Here is a 22749-nt window from a genome sequence, read left to right on the forward strand (position 1 = left end):
TATGAAGTTAATGAAACCCAGTTTTCTTTCTTCTTTTGGAGGCTTATCAATAAACCTGTCAAGCTACTTTCCAGGAACTGCACAGCAGACCTTGCACAGCTACTATGATAGGAAAACAAGGTACTGTTAAATCCACAACCACCTGGCACACAGAATAAGAGACAAACTTTTGACAAGTATCACACTTAAGTAACATTTATTTTGTCAGCATAGATGGTCCAAGTTAAAAGTACTCATGCAGTCATGGGGCCTGGCAGCTGTCAACAACTTTTCCCCAGTTTGTGCTATATGTGAGCACTTCCACTGAAGTGAAAGTAAGGCAGAACCAAGATTTAGCAAGGTACAGGCACTTTGTTCCCAGTTGAAGCAGGGAAAAAAAAAGCCTACATCAGGTCCTGGTCCCCCCACCCCAAAAAAGCCTCATGTGTGTTAAACAAAATGTAAAAAATGAAAACCCCAAAATACAGAAAAACTCAGTGTTCCCTAACCATACACTACTAGTTTATGTCATCATATGTAAGACAAGTATAAGAAACCATAAACCAAAGCTCACTATTGACAAGTGTTGGTTACTTGCAGTACGCGCAATGTGGGCAACACCAAGTGTTCACAGCAGTGCAGCAGGAGCCGGGCTCAGCAGTGCCAGCTGTGCCTGGTGGCTTGTCTAACTCCATAGCTAAACAACTGCTTGTATAAGACAGGAAAGGTACTTCAGATTCCACATATCTGGTTACATAAAACAGTGATGTACAAAAAACTCTCATACCAAACAATATTCTAAATAAATAGTTCATCTTCATGACTATATACAGAGCCTCCCTCACATCAGTTATCCAAGAAGGACATATCTGTGTCCATGGGTGCTGGGGCAAGTTCGCACAGGTAGAACAGCGTGGCCTCGCTCGCCTCTGCCTCCGTCAGTGGCTCCAGACGCACCAGTTTGCTCTGGGTGGGCTGCGGATCCAGGCTGCTCTCCAGGAGCTCATCCCCTTCCAGGGATTTTTCAACAGTGGAAAGAGTTTCAGCTGTGAAGCCCCCACTCTCAACAGCAGAGCCTGGGTTCCCATCGAGGAATGCAAGGAGTGGAAAAGCAGTGTAGTGTATCAGCTGCTTATCTGTGGGGAAAAAAAATTCCCAGAATATCAATTCATGTGCCTTTCTACATGCAGAAGGAAAAAAAAATCCAACCCACAGTATTTTTTTAAAGAATAATTATAAAAAAAGATAGGTGTTTGTGTTTTGAAAGAATTGTTACGTTCATGCATAACATTATTAGTGCAGATTCACCTGCAAAACATCAGTTTCTCTGCATCTAGTGCAGAGACAAAAATCTAAAAAGCAAATATACTAAGTATTGTGTTTTGGTTATTTATCAGCATAACATAAAATCAGATAAGGAGCAAATAACTGAGATGGCTTTTAGAGTAATGTTCAACTGTGGAAATGTTCCAATAGATGACTACAACTAACCTGATCTGGGCTTAGTACCTTGCGTTTCCTGTGAAGCTGCTGGACCAGCATTATTCTTGTTAGCTTCTTTTCCCTTTGTCTCCACCTGGGAACAAAAGCAAACTTTTAAAATACACTTTTCAACTTGTTCCAATGCCACTGGAGAACAGCTGAACGACTATGACAAATATTATTTCTTTATTTGTAATAAGATGCAGTGGCATAATCAGTATTACCCACACTAACATACCTTGGCTGAAAAAACATGAAATGGAAACACAGGCTACACAAAGCAAGAACCAAAACTAATGCTTTAAATGAACTGGACAAATTCAAAGCGCTACATCTTTGCTTCACTGCTTATTACTGGTTTCTCTTCCCACCAGAAATACAGATGAAACCATTCTGATAGAAGTGCATACCATGTTTGCAAATAAAAAAATCTCGGAGATACAAAAGTCAAGAGACTGGTATAATGTACAGGTAATGCAAGTTTTAAAGGGCACTGCTAATTAATTCAGGTGCTTTTTACTTTGCTGTTTAAAGCCCAACAGGATGAACTCAGCTGCAGTCTTCCTATTCTCATGCAAGTCTTAAAAGCCAGAGCACAAAGTGCCATGATTCCAGTAAAGAGAACAGCAAAAGATGAGTGAATTTTGCATCTCTCACTAGTGCATATGTTGAGCAATGGATTTAAGACTTACTTTGGTATTAGTGATATGATCATGATCTGTGGGATTCATCTGCACAGAACTTGTAAAAAGCTGAATAAGACAAAAGACATCCAAGTTTTAGGTATCTCAGTGTTGCTATTAAAAATACAAGACCATTGCTTCTGTATGTGTGAGAAAAACCCCTGTACTTAGTCCACCCTCTATGAGGACTGAAGACTATGTGGAATTCCATGAACCCTGATCACAAAAGAAACAACTGTATGGCATCTAACATGGTTTGCTGCAGTCTTAAAACACCAATTTCTACTGACACTGCTGCATGGATAATTCTGTCTGCAAGATGGATGAAATTGCAAGTGACACCAAGCTGGAAGGAGCCATCAGTAAATGGAGAGCAGAGGTGCTTTTAAGAGGGATCTCAGTGAAGTGGGAGAGGGGCCAAGAGCACTCCAGCAGGTTCAGCAGCCACATGTCACCAGGACCCAGTAACCTCATGCACTGGGGCTCAGGTTAGGCTTAAGGAACAAATGGACAGGGAGCAGCACTTCAGAGGGGACATGTGAGTCATGGCAGACAACACCCTGCTACCAGCCAGCAACGTGGTCTTGCAACAGGGAGGAAGGTTCTTTTTAACCCCAGTTCATTGAGAAGACCAAAGATAATGTGCTGGGTTATTTCCGAGCAAGAGTATTAATTAATTGACTTGACATCCAAGTTCACATCACAACAAATATCAGCATTATTTCATTAAGAAAGCCACTGTTCAGTAAGAAACTTAAGCATTCACTTGAGCAGTGGTGTAGCTTTAAGACTTATACCAGTGCTCCAGAAACTCATAAAAATTTATAACTTTGCTTTGTAAAGGGAAGGAAAAAAAGATCATTTGTGATTTAAATCCATATTAAACAGTAACAATACACACAAATGTTTCCTATAGCCTATTATGAAAATACTTAATTTTAAGTCAAAATTACATCAACCAGGAGATCTGGATCTATGCTGAACTGTCGTCCTGACAACATAGCCTGGAAGTCCTCTAAACTGCAGTCGATACTGTCCAGATAATCCAGAAGTTCAACTCTAGAAAGCAAACAGTATTTTATTGCTGTATCCCTTAATAAAGTAAGAGAAATCCTTAAGTAAGCTTTACACAGATGTACTACATGCATCTAAAAATCTTTACCAGACCTAGAATGAACTAAGTCTTTCACAAGAAATGACCTCTGGAAAAATGAAGACTTTTAGCCTCTTTAGAAGAGAACCCAAGTCAGCAGACAGGTGCTCTGGAATAGGTATCACAGAAATCATGTCAACATAACATGACATATTAGCAGAGATGTCAACATATTACATGACATTAGCAGAGATGCAATTGTTGCATAGCCCTAATGGGTCTAATCCACCTGCAGGAATGACAAAAATAAATCCTGATGATTTCAACAATCTCCACAACATTACACTGCCAGATTAAACATCTCAACTCACTCACTTAACAATTAAAATCAGAGGTCGCATCTTAAAATACTTAAAATAGAAGAATCTTCAGAAACTGGCTGGAATATCAGTAGCCTGTAAGTCTAAAGTTCTCAGTAGAAACTGCTTTTCAGTTCTTTTTACTTCAGTCAAATAATCAGTTCTAATACTAGAAAAAAACAAAAGACCAGACTACTTACTTTCCAAGAAGATTTATATTCTGTGAAATTACTCCATTTTCATTGAGTATGGAATCCATCACAGAGACTGGGTCTTCTGCAGTTAAAGTTGACTGGTTATTCAGCTGTACAGCACTTGACATGAGTGGGCTTGTGCTGTCACTGACATGGCTGGCTGGATCATTACCTGGGACAGCAACTGATTCAGTGTTTTTATCCCCTTGAATTACAGGGGCATATTCATCTTCATTATCATCTTCCACAATTACAATATCAGGAGAATGGTAGCTACAGCTACAGCTGTAATGTGAGATAAATTAATTACAGCATTTCATACACATTTAAATGGGTATTATTCCACAGGTTTAGTTACCTCTCACTTTAGTCAAGCTACTATCCGGAAATAAATTTTTCTACTGCTTTTTAATACTAAACACAAGATAGATGAAATAGATGAAATATCTGTCTTCCATTGATACAGTTCTGTAATGATCAATACAATTAATGCAGCTCAGTTAGCAGACACTCTTGTGCCACACTACAGTAACCAACTGCTAAAGAGCTATAGGAACACTGACACTTTTGTCATTAGAACCACTATAAGCTTGCATATAAATGTGAAGTATGTACCAAATCATACAAGGCCACCAAGACAGACAAGACAGTATATATTTTGCCTATTTCCTGTTGAACAGCATCAACTCTGGAGCACCCACAACAAAGCATCCCAGTCAACAGGTTTGTAGTTAACCTTATTATGCATACCAGGAACAAAACCTGAAAACCAAGAGCGAGCCTCAAATGATTTGCTTTCATGCCTATTCTGGTTCTTAACCCTTAAGAAGCTGTTAGTTATGCTGCCTCTCTATCACAGCCTTTTTTCATGAAGCTTTTCTATCAGAGAATGCATTCTCAGGCGTCAGCTGAGCAAGAACAATAGTGCCAATTCAAGTATAAGCTACAAATATTAGGGTTTTTTCCTTGAGGCATAATACAGGCCCTATCAGTCCAATGCTACTCAAGAAGAGAGTTGCATCTAAATCCTTGAACAGAGTTTCAATTTGCTTGTGGCTGAAAGAAGGAGAACTTCTGTAGCACTGGAGTACAGACAGGAAGGAACACAATTACAAAAAACAACTGGACTGTAAAAAACCCAGAACCCTGAAATTAACTGGCTTAATGCAAGGACCACACCAAAACCTGACATACACCACATGTAAATTTTTCTCCACAAAAACCTGGAAAAACAAGGGAAGTCATTCCTATCTGTATACACAACCAAAAAGTAAAGAAGACTTCTCTTACTCTGGCTTTAGTATATTTAACAATTATGCAATAATACAGATTGCTTTCACCAGTTTCTATCCTCCTGATATTAAAACTCCAACAGCCAATTAACTATTTTAGAACAAATCCAGAGGTCAATAAGTCAAAAGCTAGTGTGAATTCACAGATGAAGTTTCTGTATGTGCAGGAGTGCTGAATAATTCTAACCACTTCACTAAAAAAAAATCTAAGACATCTGAATTAGTGCATGTTATACAACACTGAAAGTCATTTATCAACACAAACATGTTGAGACTTCTTACTTGGAAGAATCTGAAGTGGTATCTTCACTTGTTTCTGGTGTAACAGGAAGATTTTCTTCATCAGCCATGGGATGTTCTTCCTCACCCACATCCTCAGTGACATCATAAATCACAATGTCATCTGAAATCTGTTCCCTTTGTTTTAAGCCCTCATTTCTGTTGAGAGGTACCTGAGAATTATTTTTAAAATAGTCAGGGCAGAGGAACAATGAGCTTCAGCATTTTGACAGTTATCACTGTATATTAAAATGCTTCACATCTAATGAAGTCTAAGAGCTTTTCTACACCTTGGAGATTACAAGCTGTTTGTATAGATCTATGTTTAATAGAAAAAGCTATACAAGTAAATAAACATGCTGGAGAATAACAGCTACAGGAAAAAGAATTGGTAAATACTACAGGAGTAGAAATAAAATTATACTAGCAGTGTCAGATATTAGAACTAAAAATATTAAAACAGTGACTGCTGTTTAAACAGTACTTTGTTATAAAGCTAATTCTAGTGCCACCCTACAGAACTTGTTTTAACAATTTCCTCACCAATTACTATTTGGACAGCTGAAAACAACTTTCAGTGGTGTGACTCATTCAAATGTAACAGGAACATGACATGATTTTGCTGGGCTGGATACTGCCTTGCAGAGCAGCACACTGGGCCCTTGTCCCTGTATGGGGCCAGGGATGCCACATTCCCTAGATAACAATGCAACATTATACGTGCTATTTCTAATAGCACCACTCTTAAAAGCAAACTGCTTTCAGCACCATCATGTATTTAATACAGAGATAACTGGTTTATACATGCTTATGTTGGAAAGTGAATGGTGATTATCAACCCCTTCAGATTCTGAAAGTAAACAACAAGGCCTATCACCTGTACAAGGTGACAGCTCTCAGTACACAGCTGTGTTATAGTCTCCATATGACAATGAATTTGATCCATGTGCCCACCTGCATTCCATCCAAACAGAGAGTACCCATAATAGAAAACTTACATGGTGGCTACTGTCAGCTGGTTCTTTCACAATTTTCTGAAATACATTCGACTTTGTAGGTCCATTAGTGTTCAGAAGTAGAGGCCTACATCAGAAAGAGCAAAGTAAGACGACCATTTCAAACCCACCTCTTTGGTAATTAGTCAACAAGGCTTGTCAGTTTATCAAGTGGACAGAAAGTGTCCAAGACCATATTTACCTTTTACGTTTTAGGCTCACTAGTTGGTTGTTCTGCACCAAGGTAACAATGAATTGTACAATCTGTAAGGGAGAGAACACTACTGTTGGTTGCTTTACTTTGTAACCGTTTGTCATAAGTACCAAGGCATCTTATAGCAAAAGACACCAGTAATAAAACCTATACATAAACAGCAAAACACTTTGTTTGCATAATAACTTTTATACAAAGCTGTTCAGAAAACCTAAAAATCAAGGTATAAACCAGTGCTGATAATCCCTAAATAGTTACTCAATTGTTAAAGACTTTTCACATAGCAGGTGATAACAGCCAGCTTTTATACAACATCATACAAGACACAGAAAGACATGCAGCAACTCAAATGATTAAAAGAATTCTAATTAGCAATGACAAAAGGCATATAGGGATGTGGACCATATACATGACCTGAATCTGTAAATACTGGTTCTGGTGAAAGATGTTTTTGACAGATTCAGAAAAAAAAATTACATGTACAATTAACAGTATTCATCAGCTGTCATTCCTTCTGAATGTTAGCCTTCCTTCTCTTATGCTTTAAATCTAAGGCTTTAAAGTATGTATCTGGCTTGAAGAAACTGGGAAAAAAGTCACTAAGTCTCTGCTACAAGGCTACTTGCAGTGATGCCGTGATATGTTAAAAAAATAGATCTATAAGCTCTACACATTTATATCAGTTTTAGCTGATCATAAATCTAACTGTTAAATAATCTAAGTTAACATATTATCAATAGGTTCCATTCAATTATTTATTCCTCTGGTAACTAGGAATATACAGTCAACAGGTCAGTTAAGTGGGGCAGTAGTGAACTTCCAATACAAAATCTTGAAATTCTTGCAGTGAGCAAGTTACTCCCAAGCAGCTGACAGAGAATTAGACATCTGATTCCCAAAGTAATAAAAAAATGGATGGACCATATTAAGGTTAATGTAATAACAGATGTAGGATGTTCTTGAGCCTCTTTCTTTGAAAATGTTCACAAGACTTTGGCCTTATTTTCTGTTTATGCAATAAAATACCCTGAATGTTTTTATTAGTAGGGTTTGTTCATCAGATCCCACCCTGCTGTTTTTTCTATTAAAGAGAGATCTGACATTATAAAAAGCTGAGTGAGGGCAAAGCCAGATAACATGGCAAAGCATTCCTGCTTCAGAAGCACTCACTCAAGCACACACAACACTTGAATGAAGCCTTACCTTTCGAATAACTTGCTGCTGTTGCAAGTGTTTTGTTCTCAGTTCTGACACTTCCCTCCAAAGGGATTCATTCTCTCTGTTTAAAAATGATGATTTAAAAGTCACACTAAAACTAGTATTTAATTATTGTTAAAGATCAGTTGGCTTCATTAAAACACTTTCAAATGTGTTTCTAGATTGGGGGTTGGAGTGGGAGTGTCACACAGGCACCAAGCAGCCTTGGAAAGTAACTGTGAAACAAAGACCCAAACACAACAAATTCTGCTTTAAAGGAAAAAAAACCCCAAAATTCCCAAATTTGGCAATAATCATTGCCCATACATTCAGCATTTAAATATTAACCATCAGCATTTAACAGTTACCTCCATTAGCTGCAGTAAACAGGCATGTTAGGTGATCAAAATAACAGGAGCATGTCAGAGGTAGCAGTTTTCACAAACCACTGCTTTGAGAAACCTTGGTTCTTCCAGTACTCACAGGACTCCAATTACTGAGACAGTGTAAAAACTGTCCTTTTTGCTTCCACAGTGTTAAGAGGTAGATAATGAGTACCAAAAGCTTCAGTGAATATGGGTAGACGACATACCACCCTCCTCTCTTTTGTAGTTTAATTTTCAACACAAAGAAGCAAACTGCACTGGTATATGGGGTTTTAGGAAACCTTAAACTAAGTTTTCAGAAACAGCAGCTCATATGCAGTGTGATGAAGGGTACTACTCCCTCCTCAAAGTGCTCATATGTCCAACATACAATTTAAGAGTACAGTTCCATCACAAAATTAACAGCAGAAGTGAGGGACTCTGAACTTTCTCAGCTTTTTCACTAGCTTTCTCAACATGTTTTGTAGGACCAGGTCTTCTGATTTAGCTCCAGTTTCTACTTCATTCACTTTAAACTGATGAGATGACAATATGGATGTCAAAGATCAACCCCTATGTTCTCATCTCTACTAACTGTCAGTTAATTAGCAGCTGGCTGTCATTTCGGTCAAAGCCAGCCCAGCTCTGGGCAGCAGTTTGGACCTGATGGCTTTCTGAGGTTCCTTTCAACCCAAATTCATCCAGGATTTCAAAAGGGCAAATATAATTTTTACTCTAGACTGGCCAGATTCTAACAAAGACTATGCCCTAAGCAAAAGAAGTTTGCTGCTAAATATTCTACCACTCAAGTCACTAGAACTGAAGTCTAGAAATGAGAGAATTTACTTCTTAAAACCTGAACTAATTGGTGATCTCTGCCACAGAGGTACACCGTCATGAAACCATCTTCTAGAAGAAGAAATAGAAACTACTCTGAGTTTCTACTGAGATGATGAGACTTACAGTGCATGACCTCATGCTTATGTATCTAGTCTGTATCTACATATTCTAAAGGATTAAGTAATTTGTGACACATATCTCACTGTTGAGAATAAATCATAATTTCTAAGCAGGCAGTAATGAAATTCTACAAGAACTCTATTTACATTTGGATTTTCAATTCTGTTTCTTTGTCAATAAGCTAACTAATGAATTTCCAAATTAGATTTTCTAAACACTTTTTCATGGGTATTAACACTTCCACAATTTTTAACAGTGAGGCATAAGGACAAAAACAACAGGAAAATAAAAACAATGAGCATAGACATCAATTGTCCTACAAAAGTATTATATGCAAGCTGCACAAACCAAACTCTGCCTCAAAACAAATACAGTAGCCATTTCAAACTTGAAGACAAAAACCGCATACTTTATACTAAGAACTGATTTAAATATTCAGATTCAGCATCTATATGGAACTATTATTAAAGGTGTTATCTAATTGCCTACTACTTGACAGGTCTGCAAACACCAACATTGCCTGTAACTTTTAATAATATCAAAAAGTTCAATTTTAAAGCAATTTTTCTATGGAAGTTTATGTTCCTAAAGCAATAACTGAAATGAGGCAACCAGAAATCAAGAGACACCTAGAAATATGTCTTCGTCCAATATCTAGTATCACAATTACTCAGCATCAAGGATCAGATACTGATGAAGCAACTTACCTCTTCAAAAGAGACAACTGAGATTCAATAGTCGTTTGCTTAATTTGCACCTTTTGAGCACTGCATATTATTTTAGAGAGATCTTCCTGACGGATCTTGTTTTCTTCAGGTCTCGAAGAAGAAACCTTTAAAAGATTAGAATCCAGAAACAACACTTCCCTTAACTCATGCTAAATTATTATTCTCTTTTGGTGATGAAGTATATTTTCTTACTAATGTTAACAAAATATACACTTAATTTAATAATAAACCAAGCATCCAAAAAAAAAACCCCAAACCAGAAACACAGCTGTTACCACATTAGCTTTAGTTGTTACAAATATTTGTGTACACTCCTGACTCTTCAGGCATTTTCCCAAGTGCTCTACTTCATCATAACTGCATCACAATAACCTGGTGATAACCAGTACATCAATCACCCTGTGCTGGTTTTGGCTGGCATGGGGTAATTTTCTTCATAGCAGCAAACACGGGGCTCTGTTTTGGACTTGTGCAGTTGTGCTGCAGTGCTGGCAATACAGAGATGTTTTTGTTACTGCTGAGCTATGCTTATACATGGAGTCAAGGGCTCTTCTGCTTCTCACCTCACTCCACCAGCCAGTTGGCTGGGGCTGCACAAAAAATTGAGAGGGCACACACACAGCTGGGAGAGTTATCCCCACCTCACCAAAGGAGCATTCCCTACCATATGGTGTCATGCTTAGCACCTAAAACTGAGGAAAAGAAGAAGGAAGTGGAAGGGATGTTCAGAATGATGGCATTTGTCTTCCCAAGTCACCATTACATGCGATGGGGCCCTGCTTTCCTGGGGATGGCTGAACACCTGCCTGCCCATGGGGAGTAGTAAATGAATTCCCAGTTTGGCTTTGCTTGTGTGTGTGTAGTTTTTGCTTTATTTATTAAACTGCCTTCATCTCCACCCATGAGTCTTCTCACTTTTACTCTCCCAATTCACTTCCACATCCTGACATGGGGGTAGTGAGCAAGTAGCTGTGTGGGGCTGAGCTGTTGTCTGGAGTTAACCATGACATCCAGTTTCATTTGCCATATTTCTATTTGCTATCTATAGGCACTTGACTCAGTAACAGCAGAGCACATTTCAGAAGCATAATGAATGTGTTTATATGTTTGCCCCATTCTCTTGGGTGTACAAGTCTAATGCTTACAGTAGCTTTATTCTGAAACAAGCTACATAAACAAGTAGTTTCTTACATTGATGATGGTAAAGTCAAAGTACGCTCTGCACTTCTAATACTCATTTGCAAATTGTCATATTACATAACTCACACTTTTTTGCCACCTGTTAAAACTTTACTACAATGACAGCAAAGTAGATAAAAAGAGCCTTGTCAAATCCCCCAAAATATCTTTACAAGCTCAAGATATAAATGAAAGCAGGGAAGTTTGTTTCCATAAAGTCTGAACTTATTTGCACTCACAATCCTGCATTAAAATTTGACATGAACTTGGCTATTTATCAATACTGAACAGTACAGGTTTTCCACACACTGGATTTTCACTAACCTTCCTTTTAATGTGTTCCAGCAAGTCCTCCCGGCCCTGCCTAAAATATGCATGCCGAAACTCTACTGGACCGTCTCGCTCCAGTTTGACAATTCCAGAATCAACATGGACAACTTTACGGAAGCCATCTTTAAAAAAAAACAAAAGAAAAATCTCAAAACCCACATTAAGAAATTCAAAATATGCTGTCCCCACTATCTTGTTATCAATTTTGAGAATAAGCAGTATCCTAGTTGTAGAGAACATAAAGCACCTGCTCAAAGGAAATGATAATTTAACTTTTGTGTACAGGATTTAGAACTGTGCTAGAATGCAAAAATCCAGGAACTTACACATGTTTAACTGTCTGACAAAGCTTGCCATGTTGTTATGCTTGAAGTACTTGGGAAGAATCTCTTTTGCAAATCTCTGTTCATCCAACACCAAGAAACTCTTTCCATTCTAAAATGAGAGAGACACATTAAGCCACTTAAAAACCATAGCAGAAAACACACTGGGCTTTTAGAATTAATCACCAGATTGGAATGTTTCCTTTGTGCACGCAGTACATTACTGATCTGCTTGCCTACAATTTTCCAAAACAAAAAGGGTACAAACCTTGCAGTTGCAAAGCAACTGAGTACTATCAATTTACATCATTACCTGTATCTGAAGGCAAACATCTCTACTGTTACACACTGCTTGAAGATATGAAATAATCGTTTACCAGCAATGATCACAGTTTCACTACAGGACAATACTCTCAATTTTGAATGCAGTTTTGAAGCCCTGGTAAGGAATCTTAACAAAGAACCTGAGCAAGGAAAAAATACCAACAACCAGCTGACAGTCCCATCTGCTTTTCAGTGTAAAACCATGATTGGTTTGATAGGATCTGTAGAGCAGATGAAGCTGTCAAAGAGGTGAGGGTGTCCACTGGGTTATGGAGTTACCAAAAAGGTAGTCACCTAAAGCAAGATTCCCCTTCTGGAATGCCAGTTGTGAGGGAAGACTGATCTTTTATTTAATCCACAGGCTTTAACTAAAATAGAAGGATCAGATCTTTGTTCTTCAATGACTGCACTCCATTTAAACTACAGGACAAGTAAATGGCAGAATGCAAATTACCTACTTCAAAATGGTCTAGGTTTTGTCTACACATCCACAATACTCTCACTCTGTAGTTAATAAAAAGTCTTATCTTTAACAAATGTCAACACTTTTCCTGCATCTTCTTAAGAGGCCTTTTTAGTTTAGTGAGTCACTTCTATTATCCTCAAATGCCAGCAGCTCTGTGATCCCAAGAAGCTTAAAGAACCAGATGTAAGACCATATGAAGGTCCTTGTCCTTGTTTCAGCTAGGATAGAATTAATTTTTTTCTTAGTAGCTGGTAGAGTGCTGAGTTTTGGATTCAGTGAGAGAATAATGTTGATAGTACGGTGAAGTTTTAGTTGTTGCTGAGTAGCGCTTACCCTAAGTCAAGGTCTTTTCAGCTTCCCAAGCACTGCCAGCAAGCAGGCACACATGAAGCTGGGAGGGTGCATGGCCAGGGCAGCTGACCCAAACTAGGCAAAGGGATATTCCATACCAGAGAACATCATGCCCAATATATAAACTGGGGAGTTATCCAGCAGGAGGGCCAACTCCTGTTCTCGGATGGGCTGGGTACTGGCCTGCAGGTGGTCAGCAACTGTATTGGGCATTTGTTTCTCTTGTGTTTTCTTTCTGTTGTATTACTGTTATCACATACTTTACTTTATTTCAGTGTTAAATGGTTATCTCAACCCACGAGTTTTACTTTCTCTACCAGGGGGTGGGGAAGTGAGCAAGTGGCTGAGCTGTACTTAGTTACCAGTGGGGTTAAACCCCAACAGCTTGTTCCAGCAAATCAGCAGGGAGCATCAGAAACAGGATGTTACAAATGGCTCTCCACTGGATGACTTAGGCCTTAACACTGAGAGGAAGGTAGGGAGATTAAAACTTCCCCTAATGCCTACCTACCTCCTGCTGAGAACCAATCAGTGGAAGAAAAAGGGGAAGCAAAAGAAATGCAAGAACAGACTATTTTAGCCAATGCTGTGTGTTAAATTCATAAACTGAAGGTGCTGAACCAAGTGGCACTACCGTGACCTGTGACACCAAGAGACAACTTCCATGTGATGCCTCACTTTATCAGCACCTTGACATTGTCCAGGCCTAGCACATGAAAAATGTGGGAAACACATCCACAAGCTCTTGTTGCCCTGACAGTCATTTACAGCAAAGCTGCACAGACATTAAGCCTGTAAGCTTCACTACACAGCTAAATACGATTATTCCAAGTGCTTCATTCGGTACTCCTCACCCATATCACAAGCAATCCCAATACCTCCTCACACAGGAACTGCTGGTTGTTAACAGTATCAACTGTGATGGGTGAACCTTCCCCTCTAGAAAACAGCTTTGCAGAATCTCAATTATTTTTACTGTTTTTAATTTAAAAAATAACACAAGGATACCTACACATGTATTGGTACATTTACTTTAAATAAACATTAAAATAGATTTGAAAATACTCCATTAAAAGCATAAGGCAGCAAAACCAGCATTTTTTAATGTAGACAATATCAATCTTCATAAAGCCTTTAGTATCTTTCTTCCAAAAAAAAAAAGAAACCCCAAAAATCACAAAAAAATCCCATCCTAAAACAAAACAAAATGAAAAAAAAAAAAAAAAGAAAGAAAAGCTGCCATAATCTCCTGAGGCCTCCTGCTTCACTCCTTGGGAAGTCTTGGCTGAAGGTATTGGTAAATCATTTTCGGTAATATCTAGATCATTTAAAATAAGAAGCTCTCTATTGAGTTTAACTCAATACCACTTGAAGATATTGATACGATTTGAGAACAAGATTTTATTGAAAACAGCATATAGGGAAAAAATGAAGCAGTTACTATTAAAATATGTGCTTAGAACTGTCAATGATGCTCACAGGATCAACTTGCCAGCCCTTCATTGCCCTGTGAGAAAACTGGCGCCCAATTCGACTTCCCCCGTGGCCCATCCCCTTCCCGCCACCCCAGCAGGTGGACACCGAGCCCGGGAAGCCCCCGGCCATACCACACGTGGCCGCCCCCCAGAGCCCCTGCGGGATCCGGCCCCGCGGGCAGCACACAGGAAACAGCACCGGGCCTGAGCACGCCGCTCTTCCCATCCTCCGGAGCTCTGCCGCAGCCCCGGCTAACAGAGGGCGAGCCCCGTTCCCGCGGTGGGAAATTTCGCAGATCCACGTTCCCCGCACGCCGGCTCCTTAACCGCACGGCAAAATCCTCCGGCTCCCGGGCCCCTTCCCACCCCCACGGGCGCCCGAACCTGCTCAGTCAGAGCCGCCAGACAGACACCCCCACCCTCCGCAGCTGTGCTGGGGACGCGCCCCCAGGGCGGGCACCGCAGCTCCTACTCCACAGTTAAAAAACAAGGGAGAGGCTGAGGGCTGAGGCGAGCCGGCCTCTGCCGAGCAGCTCAGGCCAGCTCAGCCCGGCCCGAGCTCAACCAAGCCATGTGGCCGTGCCCTGATTTTCCGTCCTCCCCACGGGCACACCGAGGCCCCAGCAGGCCCCGATGCCCGGCGGAGCGAAGCGCAGGGTGATGGCGGGGGCTCCGCCACACGCGGACGGGTGGGGGGGGGTGGGGCGGCCGACCTGGCTCCAGGTGATGAGCTGGTTGCTGGGGGTCTCGCCCAGCAGGGCCCACAGCTTGCTGAGGAAGGCCGGGACCCCCGGGCTGGCGAAGGGAGGCGACGGCTGCTGGGGAGGCTGCGGGGGCGGCGGTGCCGGCGGCTGCTGCTGCTGTTGCTGCTTCATTGTCGCTCGGGAGCCTCCGGGGCCTCGGTCCGGCAGGGAGCACAAGCAGACCGGCCTAGCCCCGCCCCTCGCCCCCACCCCGCATGCGCGGCGGCCCCGCAGCTCGCGCGCGTGCCGGCCCCGCCCCTTCCCCCTGCGCCTTACATAACGTCCCCACGTGTGCCGCCCTCACGTGTCACAACAGCGCCGGCACGGGGGGAACGGGGCCAATAGCGGCGCGCCTCGCAGCGGGGGGGCGGGGCGGCGGCGCGCGGGCGCACGTTCCCGGCGGGGCAGCGGCGCGTGGCGAGGGGCGGGCGGCTGAGGAGGCGGGCGGTGAGTGGCAGCGGTCCCGGTCCGGCTCCCGGGGAACGGCGGGCGAGTGCCCCAAGCGGGCCTTGTACGGCCTTATCCCAGCCTGGCGTTTCCGAACCGCCTGGGAGAAAGGTGAAGAGTAGCTAGTCAGCTCTAAAACATGAGTACACAGGCCTATGCACAACAGGAACGTGCAAACCAACTCTCCCCAAAAGCATCTCAGGCAGGCCCTAAGCAGACCCCTCTGCAAGGCAACTTGTGTTTAGACTTCAGACTTATCAGCTGCTGAAACTGAGAAAAGAAACTGGGTATCTTCAAGGAAAACAGACTAATGAATGGTGAAATACACTAATTTTTTTTTTTTTTATACACTACCAAGTATTTTGCAAAACTTAATCACATATTAACTGTAGATAGTTTTTAAGAAGTTGTTCTATTGAACTAAAATTAGTATTTTCACAACAAACCTTCATTGACTGGTAGTATTACTAATATTTTTGTGGAAATTTCTCAAAAAATTCTCAGAGAATCTCGGTGAGTTTTATCTGCTTCAGCTTACAAAGAAAACGAAGCACAATGGCAAAGGGAAGATAACAGAACCTTTAGCAGGGTAGGTGGCAAGAAAATGAAGTTCAATATTTCTGTTTCAAGCTGTGTATCACACAGCTTCCGTTTTGTCATCATTAACAGCCTTCCACAGCCTGTAACAAACCCTTTGACTGACATTCACTAGCTCATTCCTGAAAGAAGTCACAGTTGCTAACTTTATGGCTCAGCTTTTCAGGGACAGTATTTGGAATGAGAAAAGTTAATGCCTTTTGAATTTAAACACAAATTTACAGTAATTTTCCAAGTAATTTTTCATCCTGACCTGCATGTGCAGCAAGCTCTCACCAGATTCCATTTATCCAGATACAAATGCTAGATAAGCAGAGAGAAGAAAATGGTTGTGACTTAATCTGGACTCAGTATTGCTCTGCATCTTATATTTCTTGTTTACAACTTCCATCTGAAAAGAGAAGTTGATTTGCAGAATTGTTGGACAGTATTTCAAAAGGTAAACCCCTATATTGAGGTCTTTGGCTGAGACAGAAGTGGAACCACGCACTTAATTTTTTTTCATTTCCCTAGTAGATTGAACATCACCATGGTGAAAAAGACTGCTGTGTAACTTGATTTCCAGTGTCTTACAGTTGAGGCAAGTCTTTAAAACTTTCTTTCTAAACCTCAGTTTAGGAAAAAAGTTTTCTTCTGAAGCCTCAAGGCTTGAGAACTGGAAGTTATTTATTAATACTTAACATAAAATGTTAGCAATGTACAACTCAAGTAAGGCTTCCATTAGGTTTTTATTTTACTGTCTTATGAAGTCTGAACACTAGGTACTTGTTTGTCCCTGTTCATAAAGCTTTTGGTCACATTATCTTACAATCCAGCCATTTTAAAACTCACTAGTCTTTAATCTGGGGCTAGTTGACTTCCCAGTATCTTCATAAGCAGTCTGTAATCTTTTTCCACACTGCAGTAAATTTTTCCTCCAGCTAGCTTGCAGAAATCTGGTAATTATCAGCTCTGAGACAGGTCAAGCTATTTAAATCTTCCATGATGCAGTTCTCACCCTCCCCTCGCCAGAAAAACATTGCACTTTAAAACCTCTCAGGTACTGTGAAATGTTGGGAATTCAGATCTCTTCCCATATCTCTGAACTAACCCCTCAAGCTCCAGCAGATTCTGTTCCTCCTGAGCCTCATTCCCTCCTCCCCTGGGCCCAGAGATCCCCCAAATGTCAGAGTTCCAACTAAGACCTAGTGCTCAGGGACTAAGGGAACACTGCCAACAGGAAGCATCTGATTTCCAGCGCTTTTTTTTCCACAGCTTTCATGGAGAGGCTACATAGTTAGCAGCACCTCAAATCTGGGCAGGAGGCCAAAGAATAAAGTTAGATAGCTGTTCCTATCACTGTTTGTTTTGACATCCCAGATGCCTAAAAATCACATCCATCACTGGTTTCTTCCTCTCATGCTCGAGCAGCAGGCAGCCCCACAGCACTCCCATACTCTTATAGGAACTTTGACCACTAATAGTCCAGTTTTGATGTGCTTTAAGAAAAATAATTTGGGATGGGGACTCTGTTCCACAGCACATTTACAAGTAGGGGTCGCAAGGCAGCCCTCATGTAACAATACTTTTCTGATATGAACTTAATCTATCTTCTCTGACTTCCTATTTTATTCCCCTACAATGGGATATGCAGCAGGGGTCAACAGCCCTGCTTGTGCTGTTGGTCTGGCTCTTCTAAGTCTGAAGTGCAGTCTCTGTGAACTCCAGTTACAACAGACCCTGACTAAAGCCTGAGTCAGCTCCCCAAGGGATACCAGTCTGCAGATTTTCCTTAAGACAAACAGCATGATGCAAAACAAGAAACTTAAAATGACAGAGGAGAGACAAAGGCAGGGGGACAGATTTCAAGGCAATACTCTCCTGTTTTTGCTACCACTGTTTGTCCTGCCTGAATGGCCAGCATTTGAAGGTTATCTTTATTGATTCACTGTATTGATCCCTATGAAAGCGAGGGACAAATCAAGACACTGAGCTTGCACAAATGTTACCCCTGGAACAAGCACAGGCAGCCAGCCACAAGTAGGCCATCCTGGATCAAACACTGCAGAGCACCTCATAGCCAAATTTTATGCAAGCCTTCCACCTTTAAAAATTATTACACTACTTAAATAACTAAAAGTGTTCCTGGAAGTCCCAGCTCTACACCTACTAGGATCTCCTTGAATCAAAAGGAGATTCAAGGCCCTAAGAGGCCTAACTTTAAATTAATCCTCCTTGAACCAAGGATGGTCTGAGATATCTGTATTTGTAATGAAACCAGCTAGAGTAGGCAAGCTAGATGACATTTCAGAGAGCATCTATAGAGATTAATGTCATGGTTTAGGGCAAATTTAGGAGGAAACCTCCAAATGAGGTACCTCCAGAAAGCAAACCCAAGCAGGCTCTCCCCCAAGTGGTTGGGAAAAAAATTTCCTTGCAGAAAAGTGGAAAAAACTTTTTATTTAACAAGAAAAGTATGCACAAGCATAAAAATTAATAATATTAAAAAATAAAACCTCTCTTTGTTCTGAAGAGATGAGAAATTCAGCAAGTCGTTGTCGTAGGCTGTAGCTCAGCTTGCTCAGTCTCTCATCAGTCCCTCCTGCACTGGAAAAAGCCACGTCCCAGGCCCCAGTGGGCCACAAGTGTGAGCTGCTGGTGCTCCTATGGGTTTTCAGTCCAGAGCAGGTTTGAACAGTTCCAAGAAAAAGAAAAAACATAGTCCAGGGAACTTCACTGCCTCAGCTAGCTAAAAAACACTAACTGAAAAACAAAGGAGAGCTTTCTCCTGCTGTCCATCCATGCTGCAGACAACACAGTCCAGGAGAGAAAAATGCTGAAGCTCTCTATGTTTTGAAAACAACTGCCTCAGACATTCCACTGCTTCTCCTTCTCCCCCCACTTCACTCTCAGATCTAGTTTTAAAGGTGCAAAACTTATTTCTGGGCTAAACAGAAGAATGGGCATACAAGTCAGTATCATAAAGTCACCCTAAGACAATTATTCTTCCAAAGTAATATCTATTCAGTTAGCGATATGCCATCCTTGTGCATCTGATTCAAGTGACACTCAGTGTTTTGGATGGCTGAGTGATTAATTTTCCTTCTTAGGCCCTGCAGGAAGAACAGATGGCACAGTCAGCACACCAGACATTTAACAGACAGTGATAAAACAAAGGCTGGCATCAAGTTTCAAAATTAGGTTTTGATAACTGATCCCCACAGTATATTTAAAATTAAGCTATGATAACTGAAACCATCTTCCATTCATGATCAATGGCTTTTCTTTCTTGAAAGGAAAATTCAGACCTACATTCATATTGACTACAAACTGTTAAAGACAGCTTGCTTTGCAAAAAGCACAGAAATGGTATCCATTTCTTATTTGCTTATGTATGAGGAATACTTGAAAGAGACTTTTCCAATTAGACAAGATCTTCCATACACCTTGAAAATGCTTGGTGTTTGGTAAAGACTGTTTTCTCATAATATGAGGAAAAGTTACAAACTTGGAAAAGGTATATTTTAAACAAGCTATAGCATTGTTTAGTTGAAATAGCATTCAATTAAACTTACTATTCTTTAAAAAATTCCAGATTTAAAATGCCTGAAGCCATAAAAAACCTATCTTAAAAAAAGGAGGCAAAAAATATCTGAGTTGAAACCCATTTCTTAACCTGCTAACAATGAGTTCAGGCCAGATTAACTTTGTAGAAGATGCTGAAAATCAGGTAATCTTTATATTGAAGCTTTCAAAAATATGGTAGATTTGTAAAAAAGAGGGAAGGGGGTTTCATGGGCTGTACACCTGGGAGAAAACTTCATTGAAGTTTTAGAGCAGCTTGCTGGGACCACGTCTTAGTAATTATGGAAGTTCAATGGTAAGAAAAAAACCCAAAGTATTTGTGTTCATTTGGTCATCGAAATGTAACAGTTTTACTCTAAAATGAAAAGTAGATACAAAAACCTATTAGCACAATTTTCTGTGCTTCAAAGAAGATTTTGTTACATAGAAGTTCAGAACATTGTGACAATGAAGGCTCATAAATCAGAGCAAAGCATGAAAAGAAACTTTCATCTCGCCGGAAGCTAGTTTAAAACCACATACTACATGCACGATTTACTTATTCTAAGGCCTCTATTTCACGCAATTTCACATTCCAAACATTAGGACCTCCATATAATAACTGTTCTATCAGCTCAATTCCAGAGCATGGCAAAGCTTTCTTCAAAGCAGAATTGCATTGTTTTGCAGGTCCCTTGCATTGGTTTATTCTTATCAAAAGCACAGTGTAAATTCTTTGCAAAGTACCAGTGAGCAACCCTAACCATATATTTGACACAGAAAAGTAACAATGTTCTCATTAAGCTTTAAAATTAACATTATTTTCAATATTAAATTAGATTAGTCTGCTCTCAAAGCCATTCACAGATATGATTTGAATGGATAAAAAACACCTGCTCTGTGGGTGTGGAGTCTGTCATATCATGTCTCCCCATGCTAATCTCCATTTAAAAACTCTCTTCAGCCTGTTTAAACCCTAAAACACCGAGACTGAAAACAAAACAAACCAAACTGGCTAATTTCAGTGTAATTTACCTGAATCTGAATAGGTGGAACTGTAATATCCTATGTCTGTACCTGATCTACTGTTCTCATTGTTTGTTCAGGCTCCCATAAGTTTTTATGAAGAGAAAAAAATTACTTGATTTCCAGAAACATGCCCAAATTTACTAGTTTTCCTGTATTGTCAGAGATACTAGAAAAAAGCAATGATTTACTGAAGTTTCCACAGGATTTTGCTATTTCCTTTCCAGCTGGGTTAAAAGTACTGCTGAAGCAGCCACGCACCAGAGTTGAGTGGACAGCTGGTGACTGAAAGGCTATCTATGCTGTAACTGCAATTGCAGCTGTCATCACCTTTGGTAAGTTAGTCAAATGTAAGCCCTTATTGAATGTGCCTCAATGTTGTCTGCTGTGCTAGGCCGCTTATTCTTCCCCACACAAATTGACCATTAAGTTGAGAACCTCCTGCAACTGGTAGTTTTCTGTATTATGCAGACGTAAGAGCTCAACACAGAGCATCTTGACTTCACGGTTCTGGCAGATTCTGGCTGTGGTTTACACATATTTGGTGCCTTATCCTGGAATTTTAATGTAGTCTCAACACTGTCTCTTTCTCCTCTCCCCTGCTCTAGATAAGAGCTACAGTCATAGCACATCTATGGGTATGGGCTAATACATCTTTTGGGGACATAACAAATAAATTAATATTCATTTGACTTCACTCTTCATCATTAGGGTCTGTCCTTCAGTGCTGGGGTACAAGTGTCAGGTGTTCTTAGAGCACCTTATGATTGTAGTCATAATTTGCTGTATGAGCAAAGCACTTGAAAATTAGAAAACCATGGAATCATTTAGGTTGGAAAAGATCTGTAAGATCATCAGCTCCTGCCATCAACCTAACAGTGCCAAGTGCACCACTAAAACACGTCCCTAAGCACCATGCTACTTGTCTTTTAAAAATCTCCAGGGATGAGGACTCCACCACTTCCCTGGGCAGCCTGTTACAATGCTTGACCACCTTTTCAGTGAAGAAATTTTCCCTAATATCTGATCTAAACCTCCCCTGATGCAACTTGAGGTCATTTCCTCTTGTCCCTTTGCTTATTACTTGGGAAAAGAGACTGACCTCCACCTGGCTATACCATCCCTTCAGGCAGTTGTGGATAGTGATAAGATCTCCTCTGAGTCTCCTTTTCTCCAGGCTAAACAATCCCAGCTGCTCTTCATATGACTTGTCCAGACCCTTCACCAGCTCAATTTCCCTTCTCAGGACATGCTCCAGCACCTCAATATTTTCTTGTAGTGAGAGGCCCAAAACTGGACACAGGACTCAAGGTGTGTCCTTATCAGTCCCGAGTACAGAGGGGCAGTCACTGCTCTGGTCTTGCTGGCCACATTATTTCTTTCACAATCATGACATTACTGGCAAGTATTATGAACCAGAATCTGTACTCTGAAAGCTGTATCCTATGTTCTTCTTTTACCAAGCCAGTAACGCACAGTAGGACATTCCACTTGCACATTTACTAGTTACATTCAAATAATCTGTCTTTTAAAGAAACAAAGGTTTTTCTCCATGTTATTGTTAAGACACTGCTACTCTTAACTTCAACTAAGTGCCGCTCCTTCACAGAGAGAACACTGCAAGAATCCTAAGAACATGAAAGGCTCTACTTCAATAGCAATTTCTCCCTGCTCTGTCTTCCCTTACAATGCAGTGTAATTCAATGCTTTTCACTCCCTTACTGCTGTGCTACCTCCCACACTAGGTTGCAATAACTATTAGATCAAGGTAAATTGGATTAAAAAATACACACACAAAAATAATTCTTTAGACACCTGGGGGGAGTGAGCTTTTATCCTGTATCAGTTCTATAGTCCAGTTCAAGTAATTCAGATCCAAAAGCAGTTGCAGCATCCCAGCCAAAACAATGTCCTAGCACTGGAAGTGAAGAGCTAAGAAGCTTGAGTTAGGGCACACTATACCTTGGGATTCTCTCCACCCAGCAAAGGATTTATGAAGAGAGGCGAAGCACAATAAAAGCCAATTAAAGACAATTCTATTTTCAAGTACTTAAAGTACTTGGAAACAGATCCTGACTAAAGGAGATCTCAGGCTTAGTAACTTTATTATACAGACTAATGCCTT

The 22749-nt window shown here is 40.6% G+C and overlaps 1 protein-coding gene and 1 long non-coding RNA gene across 10 annotated transcripts in view; one reads left to right on the forward strand and one right to left on the reverse strand.

The window, feature by feature from the left end:
* Positions 1–179: 179 nt before the first annotated feature.
* Positions 180–15203, reverse strand: HSF2 (heat shock transcription factor 2). Of its 8 annotated transcripts, XM_066547069.1 has the most exons (14): positions 14982–15203; positions 11656–11764; positions 11324–11451; positions 9800–9924; positions 7774–7849; positions 6559–6620; positions 6360–6444; positions 5365–5534; positions 3963–4075; positions 3797–3872; positions 3098–3203; positions 2154–2213; positions 1471–1555; positions 180–1115 (listed from the first exon to the last, which is right to left on the reverse strand). In XM_066547069.1, the coding sequence occupies exons 1-14, from the start codon at positions 15141–15143 to the stop codon at positions 826–828; spliced, it is 1647 nt and encodes a 548-aa protein (XP_066403166.1). In that variant the 5' UTR covers positions 15144–15203; the 3' UTR covers positions 180–825. The 8 variants fall into 8 exon arrangements, with proteins under 8 accessions (XP_066403166.1, XP_066403163.1, XP_066403162.1 ...); XM_066547066.1 differs by having other exon boundaries at positions 1489–1555; positions 3797–4075; XM_066547065.1 differs by having other exon boundaries at positions 3797–4075.
* Positions 15204–20850: 5647 nt separating this feature from the next.
* LOC136553996 (uncharacterized) overlaps positions 20851–22749 on the forward strand; it is a 129588-nt gene continuing 127689 nt past the window's right edge. For both annotated transcript variants that reach the window (XR_010783265.1, XR_010783264.1), the window contains exon 1: positions 20851–20959. This is a non-coding gene — a long non-coding RNA (uncharacterized lncRNA). The remainder of the gene's footprint in view (positions 20960–22749) is intronic.

This window comes from Molothrus aeneus, chromosome 3 (assembly GCF_037042795.1).
Source record: "Molothrus aeneus isolate 106 chromosome 3, BPBGC_Maene_1.0, whole genome shotgun sequence".
Lineage (NCBI taxonomy): Eukaryota > Metazoa > Chordata > Aves > Passeriformes > Icteridae > Molothrus > Molothrus aeneus.

Bases quoted from the DNA above. Each gene is read 5' to 3' on its own strand.
- HSF2 (XM_066547065.1), bottom strand. From the start codon at position 15,143: ATGAAGCAGCAACAGCAGCAGCAGCCGCCGGCACCGCCGCCCCCGCAG. The intron at 5,535-6,359 runs GTAAGTTTTCTA...AATAATTCTCAG, and splicing joins CAGCTGACAGTAGCCACCAT to GTACCTCTCAACAGAAATGA. The intron at 3,204-3,796 runs GTAAGTAGTCTG...TTTGCTTTCTAG, and splicing joins AATATAAATCTTCTTGGAAA to AGTTGAACTTCTGGATTATC.